Source organism: Panthera tigris, chromosome B3 (genome assembly GCF_018350195.1).
Source record: "Panthera tigris isolate Pti1 chromosome B3, P.tigris_Pti1_mat1.1, whole genome shotgun sequence".
Classification (NCBI taxonomy): Eukaryota; Metazoa; Chordata; class Mammalia; order Carnivora; family Felidae; genus Panthera; species Panthera tigris.
Window position 1 is genome coordinate 67929549 of NC_056665.1, and position 19381 is coordinate 67948929.

The 19381-nt window shown below is 40.2% G+C and overlaps 1 protein-coding gene across 11 annotated transcripts in view; it reads right to left on the bottom strand.

Moving 5' to 3' along the window:
* Positions 1-2406: 2406 nt before the first annotated feature.
* Positions 2407-19381, bottom strand: part of FMN1 (formin 1) — a 429856-nt gene continuing 412881 nt past the window's right edge. For 8 of the 11 annotated variants that reach the window (XM_042989251.1, XM_042989244.1, XM_042989245.1 and 5 more), the window contains 3 exons: positions 16329-16413; positions 4959-5071; positions 2407-2458 (listed from right to left, as the gene is read on the bottom strand). In XM_042989251.1, coding sequence (XP_042845185.1) covers positions 4979-5071; positions 16329-16413 — 178 coding nt within the window. In that variant the 3' untranslated portion in view covers positions 2407-2458; positions 4959-4978. Of the gene's footprint in view, positions 2459-4958; positions 5072-5102; positions 13901-16328; positions 16414-19381 lie in introns of those variants that run through there. The other 3 variants (XM_042989253.1, XM_042989252.1, XM_042989254.1) reach the window with 1 other exon arrangement.

Genomic DNA, 19381 nt, shown 5'->3' on the forward strand with positions numbered 1-19381 from the left:
TCATGAGGTCACCTACTTTTCTTACCTTCTCTTCAGTGTTTCATCTTTCTGAGTTTCATTTTGGATCTTTTCTTCTGATTTGTCTTCTAGTTTACCTATTCTCTGTGAAATTATTTCTAATATGTGATTACACCCATCCATCGCATTCTTAACTGGGATTATTGTATTTTTCAGTTCTAGAATTTTTCTTTCTCTCCAATCTGCTCTGTAACTTTTTTGTGATTTTTATTTCTTTGCCCAAATTTCCAATCTTTTATTTTTACTCCTTGCACATAGTTAAGCTGAGAGTTCTAATATCTGGAGCCTATTTGCTTTTATTGAGCATTGCCACTACTGATTCTCACTCATGATTGTTGCTTCTCATATGTTTGTTTGTTCTTGATTGTGTGACATTTTATATAATTTTTTTAATGTTTATTTACTTTTGAGAGAGAGAGAGAGAGCGAGCATGAGTGGGGGAGGGGCAGAGAGAGAGAGGGAGACACAGAATCCGAAGCAGGCTCCAGGCTCTGAGCTGTCAGCACAGAGCCCGATGGGGGGCTCGAACTCACAGACCTTGAGATCATGACCTGAGCCAAAGTTGGACGCTCAACCGACTGAGCCACCCAGGCGCCCCATGACATTTTATTTAAAAAAACTGATTGTTTCTACAGATCTAGGATGATACTATATTCCTCCAGAAAGAATTTATGTGTGTGTTTACATTTCCAGGAAGAATTTTTGTTGTTTTTCCAGGTTCCTGAAAGCATTAGCAATCTGATATCACCTTATCTTGGCCCAATTGACATTTCAAGCTGGATAATTTTTTACTGTGGGGATGATCCATGCCTTACAGGATGTTTGGTAGTATCTTACTCTTTCTACTAGATATCAAGAGTACCTCTTCCTAGTTATGATAATAAAAAAGTCTTCAGATATTGTCAAATTCACCCTGGTACTTGAGAACCCACATCTTAACCTCAAAACAAGGGGATGTTAATCAGGTTTAAATATAGTGGGCCCTGCCCTTTACTTCTGTCCCCCAGGACACCCAGGCTGCCCAAAGCATAGCCTCGCCTTTCAGTCATCTCTTATAGAATCCCCAGGTGGAAAGCAACACTAAAAACCATGTTTATCTCTCTGGACTTTTATCTCCTCTCAAATCTTATTCAGTAATTTTTACTTTGTAGGGACTTTCCCAGTTTGTTTTTTTTAATATGAAATTTATCGGCAAATTCATTTCCATAAAACACCCAGTGCTCATCCCGACAGGTGCCCTCCTCAATGCCCATCACCCACTTTTGCCTCCTTCCCTCCCCCCATAAACTCTCAGTTTATTCTCAGTTTTTAAGAGTCTCTTATGGTTTGTCTTCTTCCCTCTCTGTAACTTTTTTTCCCCCTTCCCCTCCCCCATGGTCTTGTTAAGTTTTGATAGAAGGACAATGTTTTTACCATATCTCAAAAATAAGACTATAAGACCACCAATGTGTTAAGGCCTTACCATCTTTGTCTATCTTTCCGCATTTCTTCTGAATCAGTTAATTCTATTTCTGTGATCTTAAAGGTAAGACACTGGCTGAAAGCATTTCTTTGGAGTAGCTGAATTTTAGTTTCTCCACTTAGGAATTCCATGGGAAAGTTATCAATTTCTCCAAACATTAGTTTTCTTATCTGCAAAATGGGGATAGTAGTAATCTTTACCTCATGTTAATTATCATTATGAGGGTTAAACAGAGTAATGCATATAAAATGCTTAATGTAGCAGCTGGAAGCTTTTAATACATACATAATTTTTTTTTTTACCATGGCAAAATATAAAGTTTACCATTGTAACCACTTTTAAATGTACAGTTCTGTATATTACATACATTCACATTGCTGTACAACCATCACCACATTCATCTCCAGAATGTTTCCATCTTCTTAAACTAAAACTCCATGGCCATTGAACAACTTCATTCCCTCTTCCCTCTAGCTCCTGGCAACCATCATCCTACTTTCTATCTCTGTGACTTTGCCTTCCATATTTATTTCATATAAGTGGAATCAAACAATATTTGTTCTTTTGTGATCGGGTTATTTCACTGAGCATCATGTCGTCAAGGTTCATACAGGTTGTAGCATGTGTCAGAACTTCCTTCCTGTTTAAGGCCGAATAATATCCCATTGTATTAATACCTATACAGTATTGTAGTAGTCAACATCTTATTCTAGCCACCAAGAAAGTATGATTTCATTTACTTACTGGCCAAGACACAGCTTCAGAATCAACATCTCTTCTAGTCATGTGATAAGAAATGCAGGCTTATGACTGTCGAGCAAAATTCTAGGGTCAGCTTTGAGTTCTCTTCTCCACCAGCGTTTATAAAGTCTCAAGACATAACTCATTTTCTTCAAGGTAAAGAAGGTTTATATCCAGAGGAAGAAGACAAATATTTCTGTGCTCAGATATGCAGGCAGAGGGAAGATTTGGGGAAAACTAGGGGAAATTTTGAAAAAGAAATCTGATATTTAGTTTCAGAACAAAATAAGAATAAGAGAAGGAGGAGGAAGACCAGATAGAAAGAACAGGGCAAGCTACTTGGACAGGTTATCCAAAGATGGTTGTACCAATATATGTCCCATTTCACATGCTCTTCCTACAACATGGTGTTCACATTTCTGCATCAAGAGGTGGGGTCTAAAAAAAAGAGGTGCAGTCTGTTTCCCCACCCCTTCACCTGGGCAGAATTTTGTAAAGGCCTCAACCAGTAGACTATGATGAAGGTGATGGGATTTGACTTCTGAGCCTTGGTAAAAAAAAACAAAAACAAACAAAAAAAAGTTATATGTTTTGTCTTGGATCATTCAAGCAGCTCTGTAGAGAGACACTGAGTCTCCCAGCCTAGAGCCAGCACCAGCCTGCCAGTCAAGTGAGTCAGCCATCTTGGAAGTGCATGTTCCCCACTCAAGCCTTCCAGTTTTCAGATGGCTGAGGACCCAACAGACATACTACTACAATCTTCTGGAACTCCAGAGTGAGACCCACCCAGTTGCCCAAACTAAAAAAAAAAAAAACAAACTAAAAACAAAACAAAAAAACATGAAAAACTCTTTCCAAACTAAAAAAAAAAAAACAAAACAAAAAAACCAAACCAAAAAAAACCCCATGAAAAATAGGAAGTGGGGGCATTTTTAATGCATCAGTTGATAAAGAATATAGTTACGTTCTCTAACCATTCATTATTACACAATGATGGGCATGAAGCAGATTTACTCTGGGAAGACAAAAAGACAACCAAAGCCATGCGGGCATCCATTGCAGGTGGGGCCAGTACAGTCCAACTGTCAAGTCTTTTATTTCCATGAATACATCATAGGTAGGTAAAGTGGGCAGCTAGAGTCTGAAGTGGAATATTTAGCCTCGGGAATTTATGGCCTGATATTTGGACCATCAGAATTTAAAGAATTTACAGAATAGGCAAAAAAAAAAAAAAAAAAAAAGCATACTTAAAAATTCTACAGGTATCACTCAGCAGGGGAGAGTAAATCTTGATTAAACCAGGAAGGAGTTTCTTCCCAAGGTGAACTCATGTTTTTCCTGGATTCCTTGATACTCAGGCCTCTGTCCCCTGCTAGGGGGCTCTAATTCAGAACACAACTTTAATGATGGTTTCTATAAACGCTTAGGAGCATTTGGACCCTTTCTTCAAACAACAGTTCTAAAACATTTCTCTATAATGGTGTATAGGTATCCCCCACTTTCTGAAAGTTCCTGTTACAGCCCTTTGCTTTTCACAAAAGACCTACGTTAGTATCTGCTTTTGCTAACCAGAAGAAATCCGAAGAAGATTCTTGCTTTTAGAAAAAAAAAAAAAAAGGCAAGAAGCAAAAACGGCATTTAGCATTTGTTTTGCAGCGAGCCTTGTAGAGGTAGTGTGCACCCCAGCAGCAAGAGGGGCCCCGCCAAGCTGCTTCCCAGGAACTACACTCAGCATCTCAGCATCAAGACATTACAGTTTTGAGCTGTGTCTGTGAGCATTTGTACTTTATCTTGATTTATTTTGTGCATCCATTAGCAAGATGTCTTCTAAGGTATCAGAAAAGTCTAAGAGAGATTATTTTTGGGTCTGGGAATGCTCAAAAAATTTTCCATATAAATTAATGGTAATTGTTTCTTTGTGTTATGCCATTTTGGCCTATGAAAAGTTCCATACACTCTATGGTCACATAGCAGGGGGAGACCTGTATTTTGAAGAAAACAGTTTCACGTGATGAAAGAGTTAAGCAGTGGGAATGGCTTTAGTCTTGGAGTCAAGAGATCTGGAGTTTCATCTTAATGTGTTCACTAAAACTAAATGTGACTTTCAGCAGATCCCTTGAACTTCAGTTTTTACTCTGTGAAATAGAGATTTCATCCAATGTCTGAAGATTTTTGCAGCTCCAGGACTCTATGATTTACATTTCCTAGTGATGAAATGTCTCCCCAAGATAATAACTATGTCTGTTCATTAAATGTATCGGTATAAATTGGGGAATATTTCAGCAAACTTCTAGAACTTAAGAGTGTGTGGTATTCAGGAACACTGAATAAATCAATCAGTTAAAACCACACAATCACACGTTTATTTAAATGGACGAGTGCTCTGCTGCAAGCCTTAGTTTCTCCTTCACAAATATTTGCATGTGTCATACCATTGCTTGAAAAGAATTCGTACCTTGTGCTTAGTGCTAGAACACAATACAGTTATATATTCTGTTCTGTTTCTCTAGTATAATCGTTTACCAACCCACAACCTGAAGTCACCAATACTTGTGGTTCTGCCTATATGCTCCCAGCTGGGGTAGTTCATCTTCAGGAAGTATTGCTTTTGGGTTAGCCTCGCTGAGCCAATGCCTGGCTGGGTTTGTCTGTTTGGTGTTAGCCTTGAATGCCTAGCTAGATTGCCCACTGTTGGTGGGGTAGACAGAGGAGGAAGAAGGAAACATGATGGACTTACCAAGACCCAGCTCTTGCAGCTCAGTAATACTGTACTTGAGCAGTAATGAGCGTCAGAGAGGACTGGCATTCACCACGTGAGAGTACTGTTGGGAGATTGTCCTGAAATGTCTCCTGAAAATAAATTTGCACAACACATCCAACAGACATGAAACCAAGATTTATTAAAATATCCTCATCATATTTACATTTGGAAGCCATGAATGCAGTTCTCTGCAAATTCCAAAAAATAGAGTTCTATCTCTTAAAACAAATTAACAGAGGTATCAACAGATTAGGATAAATATAATCTATCACAGAGATAGGATTCTTTGAATAGACAATCTACATGTTCTAACCAATATATATTATGTACAAAAATACACTTGAGATGGTGACCAAATAGTGTCAAGGAGGAAAATATATATATAGAGAGAGACACACATAAATTTTCATTATGTACAAATCAATATTGGTTCCTTCATCCTTTCTTTTTAAAAATAAATACTTCATTTGGTTGCAAATGACATTTACAAATCCAACTAATGAACATTTCTCAGCTTTGACAAAATTAAATATGCAAACAAATTAGAAATACGTATTTTTAAAAATTTAAAGGGGAAAAGATACCTGAATTGAATTAGCTTATTACGTTAAAAAATATCCAAGAGCATGTAATGTAAGGTTTCATGCCTTTAAAGTGCCTTCTCATTTCTCAAACTGTCTTCATTATTGTTTAAAACCCTTTAGGATTGTATCTATAGATTGATCTAATATTTAATTAAACAGAAAAGCCAAGATGTTTCCAGGTCAAAAGACTGACTGCTTAGGACATGCTTATACTTTCTTTTTAAGCACTTTCAAGAGTGTAACAGTTACCGTTGATCTGAAAATACCACAAATTGTCAACATCCTGATCCAGATTTGTGTAGCTGTTTGGATCATGAGTGGTAGTAAGAATGGGGTGGCAATAGAAAGCCTATGATTCAAACTGTTTGCACAGAATTAAGTCAATTTGTCCAGCAGCACAGAAAAGTTACTTCGGATTCAAAAATTTGGTTTTATGCCTCATAGATGGTGACCTGGGCAGATTTATAATTTATCAAAGAATGGTCCCTAATTAGACGGTTTTAAAGTACGATCTGAGAAACTGAAAAGGACTAGAACCTTCCCCTCAACCTTCTTAAAATAAAGTCGAATAAACGAAAAAGAAATGTATTTTCCATCTCTTTTATAGATTTTCCCCTCTTTGCCTAAGTGATGAGGTGATGCTGACATTAACAAGAGGCAGCCACAGCACTGTGTCTCACTTGGTGACAGCAAAGCACCCCGTCGAAAGGGCTGGGGAGCAGCACATTGGGTTTGAGGGGACAGAGGGGGTAAACATGCTGGGTCCTGCAGAAACTGAAAAGGTAAAGGCAGGGAAAAAGCTGTGGGATTTGGAGGAAGGGGGGGCCGGAGCACAAGTATCGAGGTGAGGAAAGTCAAACGAAGCTAGGTGCCAAAATGACTTTTGGACAGGCGTAGAGAAAACAGGAAGACCTGTGCACAGCCAGCCTCATCAGAATGATTCTGAAATGTAAGAGTCATCTCAGCAAGCACAGGCCACTTTCACTACAGTACCTGCTTTTCCAGCACACTGTCAGCCACTGACGAGTATAAGATATTGAGCGCTCTCATTTGCCTCATACAGATTCCTGGAGCTTCCCCTGAAAGGCTGCCAATGACACAAGCATGGCAAAAATCACCAGCCCCCTCACAATGCATTGTATCAGCAAAACATTGCCTCTTGGCCCTGTTCAAATATTCCTTCCTCCCATCTCCTGCTCTTCTCCCACAGCCCATCGCTTGCAATGTCCCAAGGCCATAGGAGACACATAACCACATACATCAAATGCATTTTAGGAAGCAGCATCTGGGGTCCAGGGTATCACTAAGAAAATTAAGCCCTAAAGGACTTGAAATAACCTCCATTTGTTAGGCCTGATTCCTATTAGGAAGCTGACTGATTTCACTTAGGTTCTGGGCATGCAGCTTGATGCTGATTTTCCTGGCCAAAGCACGATCCCCTAAATCAAAGTCCAGGGCACCCTGCTTCCCACGCTAGTCTAAATGAAAAATCAACGAGAGGAAAAAACTATGGTGAATCAGTGACATGTTTTCTCTCAAAAATTATTCAATTTCTAATTTTAAAAGTTTCTGCCTTTTTAGGAGTATCTTAGATTGCTTCTTTAAAGGGGAGTTTTTTTCTTAATGCTTATATTTGCTGAAGATTGTATCTTTTGCTAACAGTAGAGTATTTTTTGTGCCTTGAGAAACTGAAGAATTACAGAATTGAAAAATTAGTGATTTCGTATAAACCTATCCTTTTGCTGCTGGACCCCAAAATCCCATGTGTCACTCCGGACAAATAGGAGAATTGCACCACCTTCCCCCTCATTCACAGATTTGTTTCCAAAAGAAATGGATATCTTTGGAGGATTACGCAGAGTGCGGTCTCAGTGGGGCTGAAATCGCCTTTTTTACACCTTGTTGGTCAGATATGAAAAGTAAGATTACAATTGGGGACAAGATGCCAAGAAGAAAGGGAAAAACAATGAGCTGTTTATAGTTCACTCAAACCCATCTAAAATGTAATGATTTTGAATCTCCTTCCAGTCTCTAATTGGGAAGAGTAGTACAATTTTCAAATGCTCTTTACCCATTTTTATGCATTGCCTAGAAACCTGGAATTCAAAATCCATCCCAAGAGTTACCAGAGAGTTGTCTGTTCCTGAACACATTTATTGTCCATGCCATAGGGAGGTAGAGAGCAATTTCCCTAGATACTCAGATGTCTATGCGACTAGCCTTTCATTTTGGAAAGCCGACCCAGATGAATAAACAAAAACACACTTGTTTCACGAGACAAGAATAGAAGTAAGCTCTGGAAGAGGTCTTATGCTTATACTCAGTATAAGCATAAGATAACATAATGGCGGCTCTATGTGTGGGGAGGAATATTCATTCTCTCGTATGGCATCCTTACAGTTTCAAAGACAGAGTAGAGTCCCCCTTGGTATCTGCACAGGTAGAATTTAGGGAAATGCTCAGCCTACAAAATAGCCTAAATATATTAGAAGCTTGTTTACTCCATGGAGAAGAATGCCAAATTCTTTGGAGGTGAATTTCTGGCTGGAAATTATGGGCTCATTTGCATTTTGCTAGCCCAATGCTATCAAATTTCACACAAAGCATAAAGAAAAAACTAGCTCACAGAAGTATTTGGATTAGCTTTTAGAAAAAGAGGCAGACAGGTGTTTGAGAGAAGATTTAAAAAAAACAGAAAATTTTATGAGCATAGATGGAATGCAGAAGGATAAATTAATGGCATTAGCTACAACTTTCCTATTTAAAAAAATGAGATTAAGTCTGTCTTCCCCAGATCACAGAATGGAAATGATGTTTATGAACAAGTACTTCATAGATGTAATATGCAATGACGTTCAGAGTTCATCCGAGCTCTAGACTGAAGTGAACCATTAGAGGAGACGATGACAAGGAAAAGGTTTTTTGTGTTACTGGTTATCACCAGGCTGGTTGAGAGAGGGGCTGGAGTAGAGGGGAAAAGAACCTGATAAGCTCTACTTGAGGACAGCTGGCCTGCTGAATGAGGCTTGATTTGCTTCCTTAATGTCTCTATTGGTAGAAGCTGCATGGGGGCTTTGAGAGACAGAGTTAGCTAGCTGCCATTTTAATATCTTCACGTTTCCAATTAAGTTGTCAACTACACAAATTTCCCAAATGCTAGGTTTATATCACAGTGTTGATTAAGAGTCTTGGCACAAATAAGGCTACTGAACTGGCTTCACGCTTGCATGTTAAAATGCTCTTGAATTCACTACTTCCCAGCAAAGAGTCGATTTGGGAGGGTTTGGTAGATTGCCCACTCCTCGGGAAGGAAAATAAAGAATTGTGAAACTAACATTCAGTGCCTCTAATAAGGTGTCAACAACCGACGGGTGTGCAGCAACGCCACAAAATGGGCCTCTCGGTCACATACAGCTGTGAGTAACAGAGCCTAGTTATGCCTGGATTCAATTGCTGATGGGGTTATAAATACTGTTAGGCAAGTCTGCAGCAGCCAGCTATGCTGAGGCCAGTTTCTGAAGGTGCTTTTCTTTAAGTGACTTTTGCACCAACAACAGAGAAGTTTCCAAGTGGCTAGATTTCTCTATAGGTAGAAAATGTAAATATACCCAACAAGTAATTAGCATTTTGGAAAGGCTAAAAATGATTCAGAGTTTTCAAATATTGAATACTATCAGTGTGGCTGCAAGACTTCTCTTGTGTTGCAGACTTCTTCATGATGACAAAGTAGCTGACATGAATGAGAGTTCATTTCTTTATTCAGTTTGCTTTCTTCAGCTGAATTGTTCCTAAAGGTAGGATATCTAATATATGAAATGTGGTTTTGACGACCTTCCAGATGTTCCACACATTTATCAACTGCTCTAAAGAGAACCCAGACTAAGGGTGTTGTAATGGTCTGGCTACTTCTTCCATTGGATCACACTACTTCTCCTTGTATGTGGCTTTTAAAAAACTATTCAGGGCAATCCTACACTCTTTTGAATCCACACTCTAAAAATTGCCTGGTTGAGGCGAAAGTCTCAAGTAGGCCACAGACAGCTCTTACTCTGTCCACACTCATCAGCTCTCACAGCTGTTCCAAGTTTTTGTGCTCAGGAATTCCACAACACTGGAATTTACAGTATGTCCATTTTGTGTGTGTTTTAGAAACTAATAAACTAATTTGTGGATTACCAAATCTGCTGATGCTTTTTCTTTCCTTTCCAGCTTTCAGTCATTTTTTTGTTTTCTGATGAGAACAGGCAGAATCAAAGAAAATTATGCACAAATCTAAACTGCTTTATAAAATGATATATTTGATATTTGGATTTTTTTGGCGGGTGGAGGGAAGCTATATATTTTGGACTTCTTTCCTCTGCTCAACACAGAAAGCCCCATGTTGGTTTTATCTTTGTTTGGGGGAGGGAAGAGTACTACAAAATAAGCCGATTTAAGATGTTGGGGAATGAATTTTCCCTGTTAACATTACAGTCTGGTTACTGGGAAAGCTCACAGGTCTGCACTGCTAATTCCCCTTGATATTCGGATTAGATGCTGTCTGTCATGCTGCTGCATGCAATGCTGTGTGCAATGATCTGTGTCCATGACATCAGGCAAAGGAAAAGCAAAAACGAAAGTGAGAAAATACAATATTCATGAAAGCAATAATTAAAATGAAAAGGCCCCCATTGCATACAGTATAATCTATGGAGAGATGTACAATCCCAGGCCAACAGGCAAATATTTACCAAAAATAACACATCTCTCCTGCTACGTCCAATCATGGTCCTTGCAAGAACCATAGCAGTGACTTCCATATCTTGTGGAAGGTTTCCAATACCACCACAGAGTTTTATTCCTTCCTTCAGTTTTTCCAGTTTCTTCACCAGCAGCATATAAGCTTTTCATTTAGGAAATGCCTTTCCTTATGGTTCTTAGGAAAAAAAAAAGAGGTGCCAAAAGGGGCCTCAATACTTGTGCTTATTGGGGGACAGGCAGAGGTCCAAGTCTAGCACCCAATCTGGCAATTGGTTCCTTGACCATGCTGCCAGTTTGTTTTGGCTAGTACACCTTTCCACCACCGAGTTTCCTTATTCTACTTCCCAGATTTCAGAAATACTTTTTTTCATTATTCCTAAGTACTTGCAGTGGGCATTTGAAGAGACATCATAGGTGTCAACTCAAGGATTCAAAAGGCAGCAGGTCCATCATCATCATAATCATCTATTTCTGCTTGGCTACACTTTTCCCTTTCCGTGCCCCTCCCCACCCCGATTGTTAAGCTGCCTCTCGTGTTAAAAGCCACACAGCGCACCCCCTTCTAACCTGATCTTTGACACCTCACAGGCCTGATGCCTTTTACCTGACATGTTTATACCATGCTTTAGTGTAATATATGATATACTTGTATGCTAGATGAGGATTGCAGGTTACTCATGCAAGAAACCAAGCTGTGATCCAACCAACTATGCTCTCGGATGTAATGACTCTTGGCTAGGAAGAGATGATGTTGCTTATAAGTCAAGGGTTGTCAGAATCTGGCTACTAAAGTTGGGTATGAATATCTGTTTAAACATGGAGTAGCAACACTGGCCACTCTCCCTCTAGTTTGGGGACGGCTGTGCTTAGAAAAGCCACTTACACCCGCATGCCTAAAATGCTCAAGCTGCGTAAGTGGTGCACTAACCACTTTCTCTCCATGAAAAGTTGCATTTAACATCATCTCAGTTGCATTTTAGGGGGATTATTTCAAAGGGCTCCAGGTTGTTTTAGATGGCCCAACTTGAACAAGCTCTTGCAAACCTTTACTGAGCATCAACTTACGTTAGAAACAAAGGCTGTGCCAACACCACAGTACATGTGTGAACTTGGGAGGCGGCATCCAGATACAAAATGCAGGATTGAAAATGGGTGAGAATAATGGAGATTCTGACCTAGTGTCTTGATACAATAACTTACTATATTTGAGTAGTGTGACAGAATCACCAGGTTCCCCCAACAGAGCAGGCAAAGTACAATCTTTAGAAATAGGTATTTTACTGCCAATTTTGACTCCGTCCATGTGGATTGAATCCAACTTGGGCTGCATTTGTCTATCACATTAAATGTTTCCACTCCTCCTTCTTCAGCATTGGTTCCCTGAGAGCATGTTCTTACAGGGTTGTGTGGCCATAGTGACAGTCCTGTTTACTGTCAGTGATTTTCTTGTGAGCGTCTTCCTTAGAGACCTGAAGTGGACCACAGTGACTCCATTGAAAGTCCCTGCTGCTCTCGTTCATCAACTCTGTGGGTACCCATGAGGATCTAGACGTGATCTCACTGAACTCAAAGTTGATCCCCAAGGCAAGGACAAAACAGGCACTTTTCTATTGCACGATAATACTAGAAGGAATGTCACAGGGCACAGGATGACTGTAAGTGGAATTTGTTTTAAATCGATGAATTCCTTAGATTTTCTTCAGCGTTAAGTGAAAATGAACAGAAACAACATAAGAAAGCAGCATGAAAAGTTTCTTGCTCATAAGCAACTCCTTTTAGTAATGGAAGTTCTTTACCAGCTTTTTGGTTTTGCTGGTCTCATCTCTTATTTTGAATCGGAAAAACAAAAACAAATGAAAAACCCCAACCATGCTCCCATTTTCCTTTCTTTTGAATTATTAGAGAAGGTGGTTAGCACCTGAACAAATATGGCTTCTGTGATTTGATTTGATCCTGACTGCATTATATTAGGATATAGTGCTGATTTAATTAGCTGACTATATTAGGGGGTCCCTGAGGGGGCTGATGATTGGCAGGCAGTCCTGGGTGGACACTCAGGCACCTAGCAAGTTGAGAGATTCTGGGAAGAGCCTGGGTTAAGGGGCAAGGCTACAGATGGCAGCCCGATCAGGAAGGGTTTTAAGGTTCTCACCCCCCTCTAGACTGTCCTCCACCAACTGAGGGAGAAGGCTTAGACCTCTTTCCCTTCAAGGCCCAAAATGGATAGTCTTTGATATTATTCTCAATTCACGTCTAGTCCTTTCTCTTCTCCTCTCACAAGATAGATTCAAAGAGAGGTGGCATAAGGAAAAAAGTGGCAGGGGAGAGATCCAAGATCATTTCCCTTATGACTCAAGGGGTACTGGTCTTATGGGCTCCCAGGGTCAGAAAGAGCTGCCTGTGTGTGATATTCCACTCAAAGCTTAATATTAATGTAATAATCTTCTTTTCATTTTGATGTAAAGAACTTTTTTTATGCTCTTAATTTTTTTGACATCAAAGACTCTTGCTACAGCCTAGGTCACAGGCCTGTTGGTTGAGGTCATGGTGAAAGACTGAAAGTAGTATTTGCTCTCCTGTCTGAAAACTGCCTCCTGAGGTTGGTGGGAGAGGTATAGCCACATGCACACAGTCCCAGAACACGATGCAGAGCTGAGCTCAATGTCACCGTGGCCTTATCCACTAACGAACAGTGTGAAATGTCAAGTCTGCTGTTACTGGATCGCTTGCCCAAGCAGGTACTCTGACCTCCAAGCCTGTGTGGCTTGGTTATCCCTGTTTTTTCCAGAAGTTAGGGTGCAGAATTTCTGCTGGGCAAGGAAACCACAGCAAGCTTCTATAAAAACAAAAGAATGGGTCTTGCTTAATAGCTGATGTCAACTCCTTGTATCATTATTTCTTTTCCACCCATGTATAATTCCATCTTCTATCCTTTCCATTATATGAATAACAACAACAACAACAACAACAACAACAACAACCACCACCAAATAACCATTTCTCTCTTCTGGAAAATACATAGTCTTGGGCCTCTTAAATATAGTTTTGGTAAGCTCCACATTTTTGGTGAGAAAGGTGCTTCAGGATCTTCCTGGAACAGGATGAAAATGAAGATCAATTGTCAAAGCAGCAGTATGTAAAGATCAAGGCTTAAGTTCTTGCACGGCAATTGTCATAAAAGATCCCTTTCTTCTGTCACGAGTTTATATATATCAAGCTTTGGTTAGAAAGCTTGAAATCACCGCTTTTAAAGATACTTGGAAAATCTTGGTATTTCTTCTGGTCCTGTAATGGAGTGACTCTGGACCTCTAAAGAGACAATAATCAATATTCCTGCAATGGTCCTGTAAACAGTTTCTCATTGTTCCTGTGGCCTAACAGGGGACTTCCTTAAAAAGGCACGGGGTGCTCACTGCAATGACCTCAGAAAGAGATGAGCAAAACAAACATTTGGTGACGTATCTTTCAAGAACTTCCTGCAGCACCGGTGTTGCAAAGGACCATGAAAGAAAATACATCGCGTTGCCATCATTTTCATATGTCTCTGTATTAGTTGGTGGTCACACTGGCTTCCTTCTGACGCAGTCTTTCCTTCTGTTTTTTGAGGGGGAAAAATGAGTTTATTATCATTCTTTTTTCTAAATTTTTATCTTTCTCAGATTTTGGTAAATTTCTCAAAGCGTTGGTCTAAAATGATGAACAGTGTTGTACTCAATGCCCAAGAAATGCGAGTCATTCTATCCCTCTTTCCGGAAATCCTCAGTTACCTACTCCTCCCACCCTATTACCGTTACTTTCCAAAAACAAACAATGAATAACCAGCTAATCAATCAATTATATCCACCTAAAATACTGACCTTTCACCATGCTAGGCTGTGCTGTTCTCTTCCTCTGTGACAAAGGTCCTAACGCTGCAGTGTCACTCAAAGACTCCTCCTACCCCAATGCTCAGTCTATTCATGGAAATAGGGAATGCCTATGAAATCGTTTCTGAAGAGGCTAGATATGAAACAAATCACCATTTCCAAGTTGAAACCATCTGCACACGGTCAACTTGGCAATACTAAACAAAGGCCGTGTAGAAGGGAAGATGAGCAGATTTAATCCACACAGCAAGGAGGAAGCTCCTATTTGCCATGGATGTTCTTCTCTGCTCCCCCAGAGCTTCCTTCCCAGGGACAGCCTTCTAAAGAAGGACATCAAAGTGCACTGGCAAGATATGAATACAAATAAGAAACCACACAACAGAACATGGGCCCTCACTGTTTCTAGGACTTCAGAGGAGTAAAACACTAAGCATAGTGAGAATGGGTCTGTCTGTCTGTTTGAGGTGGGCAAATAAAAGGCTAAAAAAAAGAAATGGAAGAGGTGTACTGTTTTGCACAGAGAGGCCTCTTGGGAGCAGATCCTCATCTGCTTGTGATCTATGAGATGCGACGCACTGAGTTACTAAACTGGCCTACGTGTAAACTTACGCTGGTGATTTCTAAACACCCATCCTGCGTTTGGATCTCAACTTTGACCTGTGAAGTTGAATAAGGAAATCAGTTTGCAAGCTCTTGCCTAATTTCCACCCAAATAAACAACAACAAAAGACAAGTTGAAGATCACAACTGGGAGCTAACTCACAGTGGAGGTCGCCTATTAAAAAAATTTCCACACTAAACCCACTGACAGGGCTGAATCCATTCTGTGCCTCTAGAAATAAGGTTTGGCTGTAAAAGTTAAGACAGAGGCCCAAACAAAAGGGCTGGTGAAAGGGGTAGAAGCTGACCAAGGAGGAAGACAAAAATCAGGGTTGAGCTCACTGCCACCAAAAATCATACAAGTGCAGGTAATAAATACGTCATCAAATGGGCACAGAGGATGTGCCCATTGAGGGGGAGCTATGTGCTCTGACTGAGGCTTTCCCCGATCGAGTCCGATGACTCTGACTTCCCCACTTCTCACCCAACATTCATTTAGCTCCTGATAGGGTTGTTATGAGAGATACCACAATCAATCAACGTAAAAAATCTTGCTTTAATAACTGAAATTTCACTCAGATGGCCAAAAAATTTTAAGTAGCTGGCAAATGGTACAAGTACCTGAAAAGGATAAAAATGAGTAGCTGTGGGACACTAGGAGACAGAGAAGGGAGGGTCTGAAAATCAAACTGAGGAGAGTGTTCTCTTGAAGAGAGAACACTCATTGCTGTTCTCCATGGCAGGGCCAACTAATGCTGCCAAAATTTGTAATGACAAGAAAAACAGCTAACATTTTTAAGCTCTTATAATCAGGCACTTTGTACATCTCTCAGTTTCCTCAAGGTAACCCCAAAGCAAAAGCAGTATTATTTCTCTCTTTTTACCAAAAAGAAAGAAGCAAAGTGATTTCACTCAGGTTTTACAACCAGTTAGTGGCTAAGCTGGGATTTGAACCCTAACACCTCACGTTCCTAACCATTTAGCTATTCCGACTACTGTTTCTAATGTATAGGTAGAGCTACATTGTGAACCTTCCCGAATGGGACTATGGAGGACAATTTCCCCTCACAGACTGACTCCAAGTTTCGAGGCTAGGGAGGATGCCAGGCACCAAGACTCTGTGCCAGGTTTTTGTTATCCATTTGGGAGGTGATCCTAGGTAGGCTGTATCTTTTTGCATCTCGGTTTTCCCAGTTATCTAAAGAGCATAATCTCTACCCCTTTCTTAAATGCCTCAACATTTTGGGACAAAGGCGCTTTGGGATAAGGGGGATGTCGGCACGGGGTGTGGAAGGGTGTAAAATGGCAAGTGACTAAATTTGCTCCACCAGGAAACCATCTTTGTTGAGTCTGCTGGGAGAACACAAGAAACTGTGTTTGGCTCCTCGCTCCCTGCTCCCCTATATTCTTTCTTACCTAAACTAATCTGCGATGGGGACTGAGAATCTGGATACTGCTCATTCCTCTGAGTTTTGTCCTTTAAATTCAGACACATTCCTGGATACACCTCAGTTATAATGAAAAATCTTGAGGTTAGGCTGAAAAATGCATCTCACCAGACTAGCTGTGGGATTGATTTTCTTCGTCTCTACTTTCTTCTCTGACGTCAACTTGCTGACGGATTCCTGAGCCATTTTCAATCTGAAATCAAAACAGGGAGTGGGGAGGGAGGAGGAGGTGAAGAGAGGAGGAGGAGAAAGGAAAAAAAAAAAGGAAGAGGCCAGGTTAAACAGGAATCCAAATGCTTTTGAATTTTAACCAACTGGCAGTTTGGAAATACAAGGAATGGTTTCTCAGTGCCTTTGATTATCAAATTCAAACACTAATTAGATGTGAAGGCATGTTTTCTATGTTATTGAAACTGACTTTCCTTCACTGGCTGAGAGGCTCACATAGATGACTTCAGAAAGTCTGTTTCTGTGACCAATGCAGGAGCGTCTTCTGATCTGGGGAATACTAGATGCATACACTTTACTCTGAGTAGACACTTACGTGGGCTCTCTGGCTTGTGATCCAGTCAGCAGATAATAGACAACTTTGAAAACTCAAGTTTGAGGAAACATATGAAAACTACAAATATTAAAATATACCAATTCATATCAAGAAAGTGAAAAGACAGGGGCGCCTGGGTGGCTCAGTCGGTTGAGCATCCGACTTCGGCTCAGGTCATGATCTCACGGTCTGTGAGTTCGAGCCCCGCGTCGGGCTCTGGGCTGATGGCTCAGAGCCTGGAGCCTGCTTCCGATTCTGTGTCTCCCTCTCTCTGCCCCTCCCCCGTTCAGGCTTTGTCTCTCTCTGTCTCAAAAATAAATAAACGTTAAAAAAAAAATTAAAAAAATAATAAAAAAAAATAATAAAAAAAAGAAAGTGAAAAGACAACCCACAAGATGGAAGAAAATATTTGTAAATCATGTATCTGATAAGGGACCTATATTCAGAATACACACACACACACACACACACACACACACACACACACACAAACACACACACGGAGAACTCCAATAACTCCAATAAAAAGGCAAACTGCCCAATGAAAAAATAGGCCAAAGATGACATACGGAGGCTACTAAGCCGATGAAAACATGCTCAGTATCATTAGTCATCAGGGCAATGCTAATCAAAACCATGAGATATTTGCATATCCCCTAGGATGGTGAGAATTAAAAAGAAAGTAGCAAATGTCAGAAGTATGGATGTGGAGAAATTGGAGCCCTCAGACATGGCTGAAGGGACTGCAAAATGGTGCAGCCACTTTGTCAGTTTCTCAATATGGTAAGCATAGTTACCAAAGGACCAAGCAATTCCATGGCTGGGTATATAAATATGGATGCATATCCAAGACAAGGAAAATATATGTTCATACCAAAATTTTCATATAAATGTTTATAGCAATGTTATCCATAATGGCCAGGGGTAGAAACAACCGAAACAGACGAACAAAATGCAGTACGTTCACACAGTGGAGTACTGCTGGGCCGTGAAAAAGAGTGAAGTGCTGATACACGCTACAGCACGGATGAACCTCAACAACCCACAAAGCACACAATTCCACTTATAGGAAATGTCCAGAGTAGGCAAATCTACAGAGAAAGAAAGCAGATGAGCAAGTAGGGGTCGGCATGGGGGACAGTGGGGATGACTGCTAATGGGTTAAGCGGTTTCTCTTAGAATTAGGTAGCTGTGATGGATGCACATACTGGTGAAGATACCAAAAACTACTGAATTGCACACTTTAACAAGGGTGGACTTCATAGTATATGAATTATGTCATCAAATTTGCACATCCAGCAGTCAGATAATATCAACTCTTACTGAGGCTGTGGGGAAAAGGGAAACTCTGCACAGTGCATTTAGGGAGGAGTGGAGATTAGTTTAGCTGGCTCTGGCAATACCAGGTTTAACTGAGAACATGCACTCCCTACGAGTCATCAATTCCTCTTCTAGGGAGATAACCAAATGAAACCTTCGTATACAGACACGGGGCTTTCTCTGGAGCAATATACGCAATAATGAAAAACCGGAAACAACCTAGTGATTATGTTCATTAGAATAATGGATAGATGATAATAGCAAGTAATAGCAGCTAACATTTATTGGATGCTTGCTCGGTACCACGTACTACTCTACCTGCTTTATTTGAATTAAACCATTTAATTCTCACCCAGCCTTGTGAGGTAGGTATTTTCACTATTCCTATTTTACAGGTCCTGACCCCCATGCAATGCTGCTTATATACTATACTCACTTAACGGAGTATGGTACAACTGTGAAAAGGAATAAACCAGATTTACAAAATCAACAATTACAGATATCCAAAACATGATATTGAGAGAGTGAAGAATTCTGCAGAGTGATAAAGTGAAGAGGCCATCTAGCATGATGGTCAAGGGCTCGGGCTCCAGACCGTGATGGTGGGACTAATTCTTAGCCCCACCATTAATCAGCTGTGTGACCCTGGGCAAGTAACCTCTCTGTGCACCTTCATTTTCTAATAGGAGGATAACAACAACAGTGCTGCTGCAAAGAGTCACTGAAAGGATGGAGACTCTCTCTTGCGCAGCTCCAGGCACAGCATAATCACTCACTATAGGTTTCCTACTATTGTCACCAAGCATGCAGTCTGCTACACTGTGCACATATGTAAACAGTACCCGCAAAACCATATTGTTCATAGATGCCTGCATGTGTGTATAAACATACATACAAACATCTGCCTGTATGTATACAGAGACTGGAAAGCCACTCACTGGTTTCATGATAGAGTTTATCACTAGTAACATGGAAGACGAGAACGGCATGTCAAATAAAATTTCACTTTTATTTGTAATGCTTCATTTTTTAAATTACAAAATATTGAATATGTGGCAAAATGTTAATAGCTACTTCCACGTGGTGGGAATATGGGTGTGTTGTATTATCTTTTGTATGTTTCTTTATTTTCAAAATTTTTTCAAAAATATTTTTTAAAGATTAAGTAAAGATCCAGCAACGCAAACATTAAAAAAATTGAATGTGCTTTTTCTTTAGGGCCTCCAATAAAAATCTTTTGCTCAATATTACTCACATACTTGCTTAATATCAAAGAAATAGTTGAGTGCCTTACTTC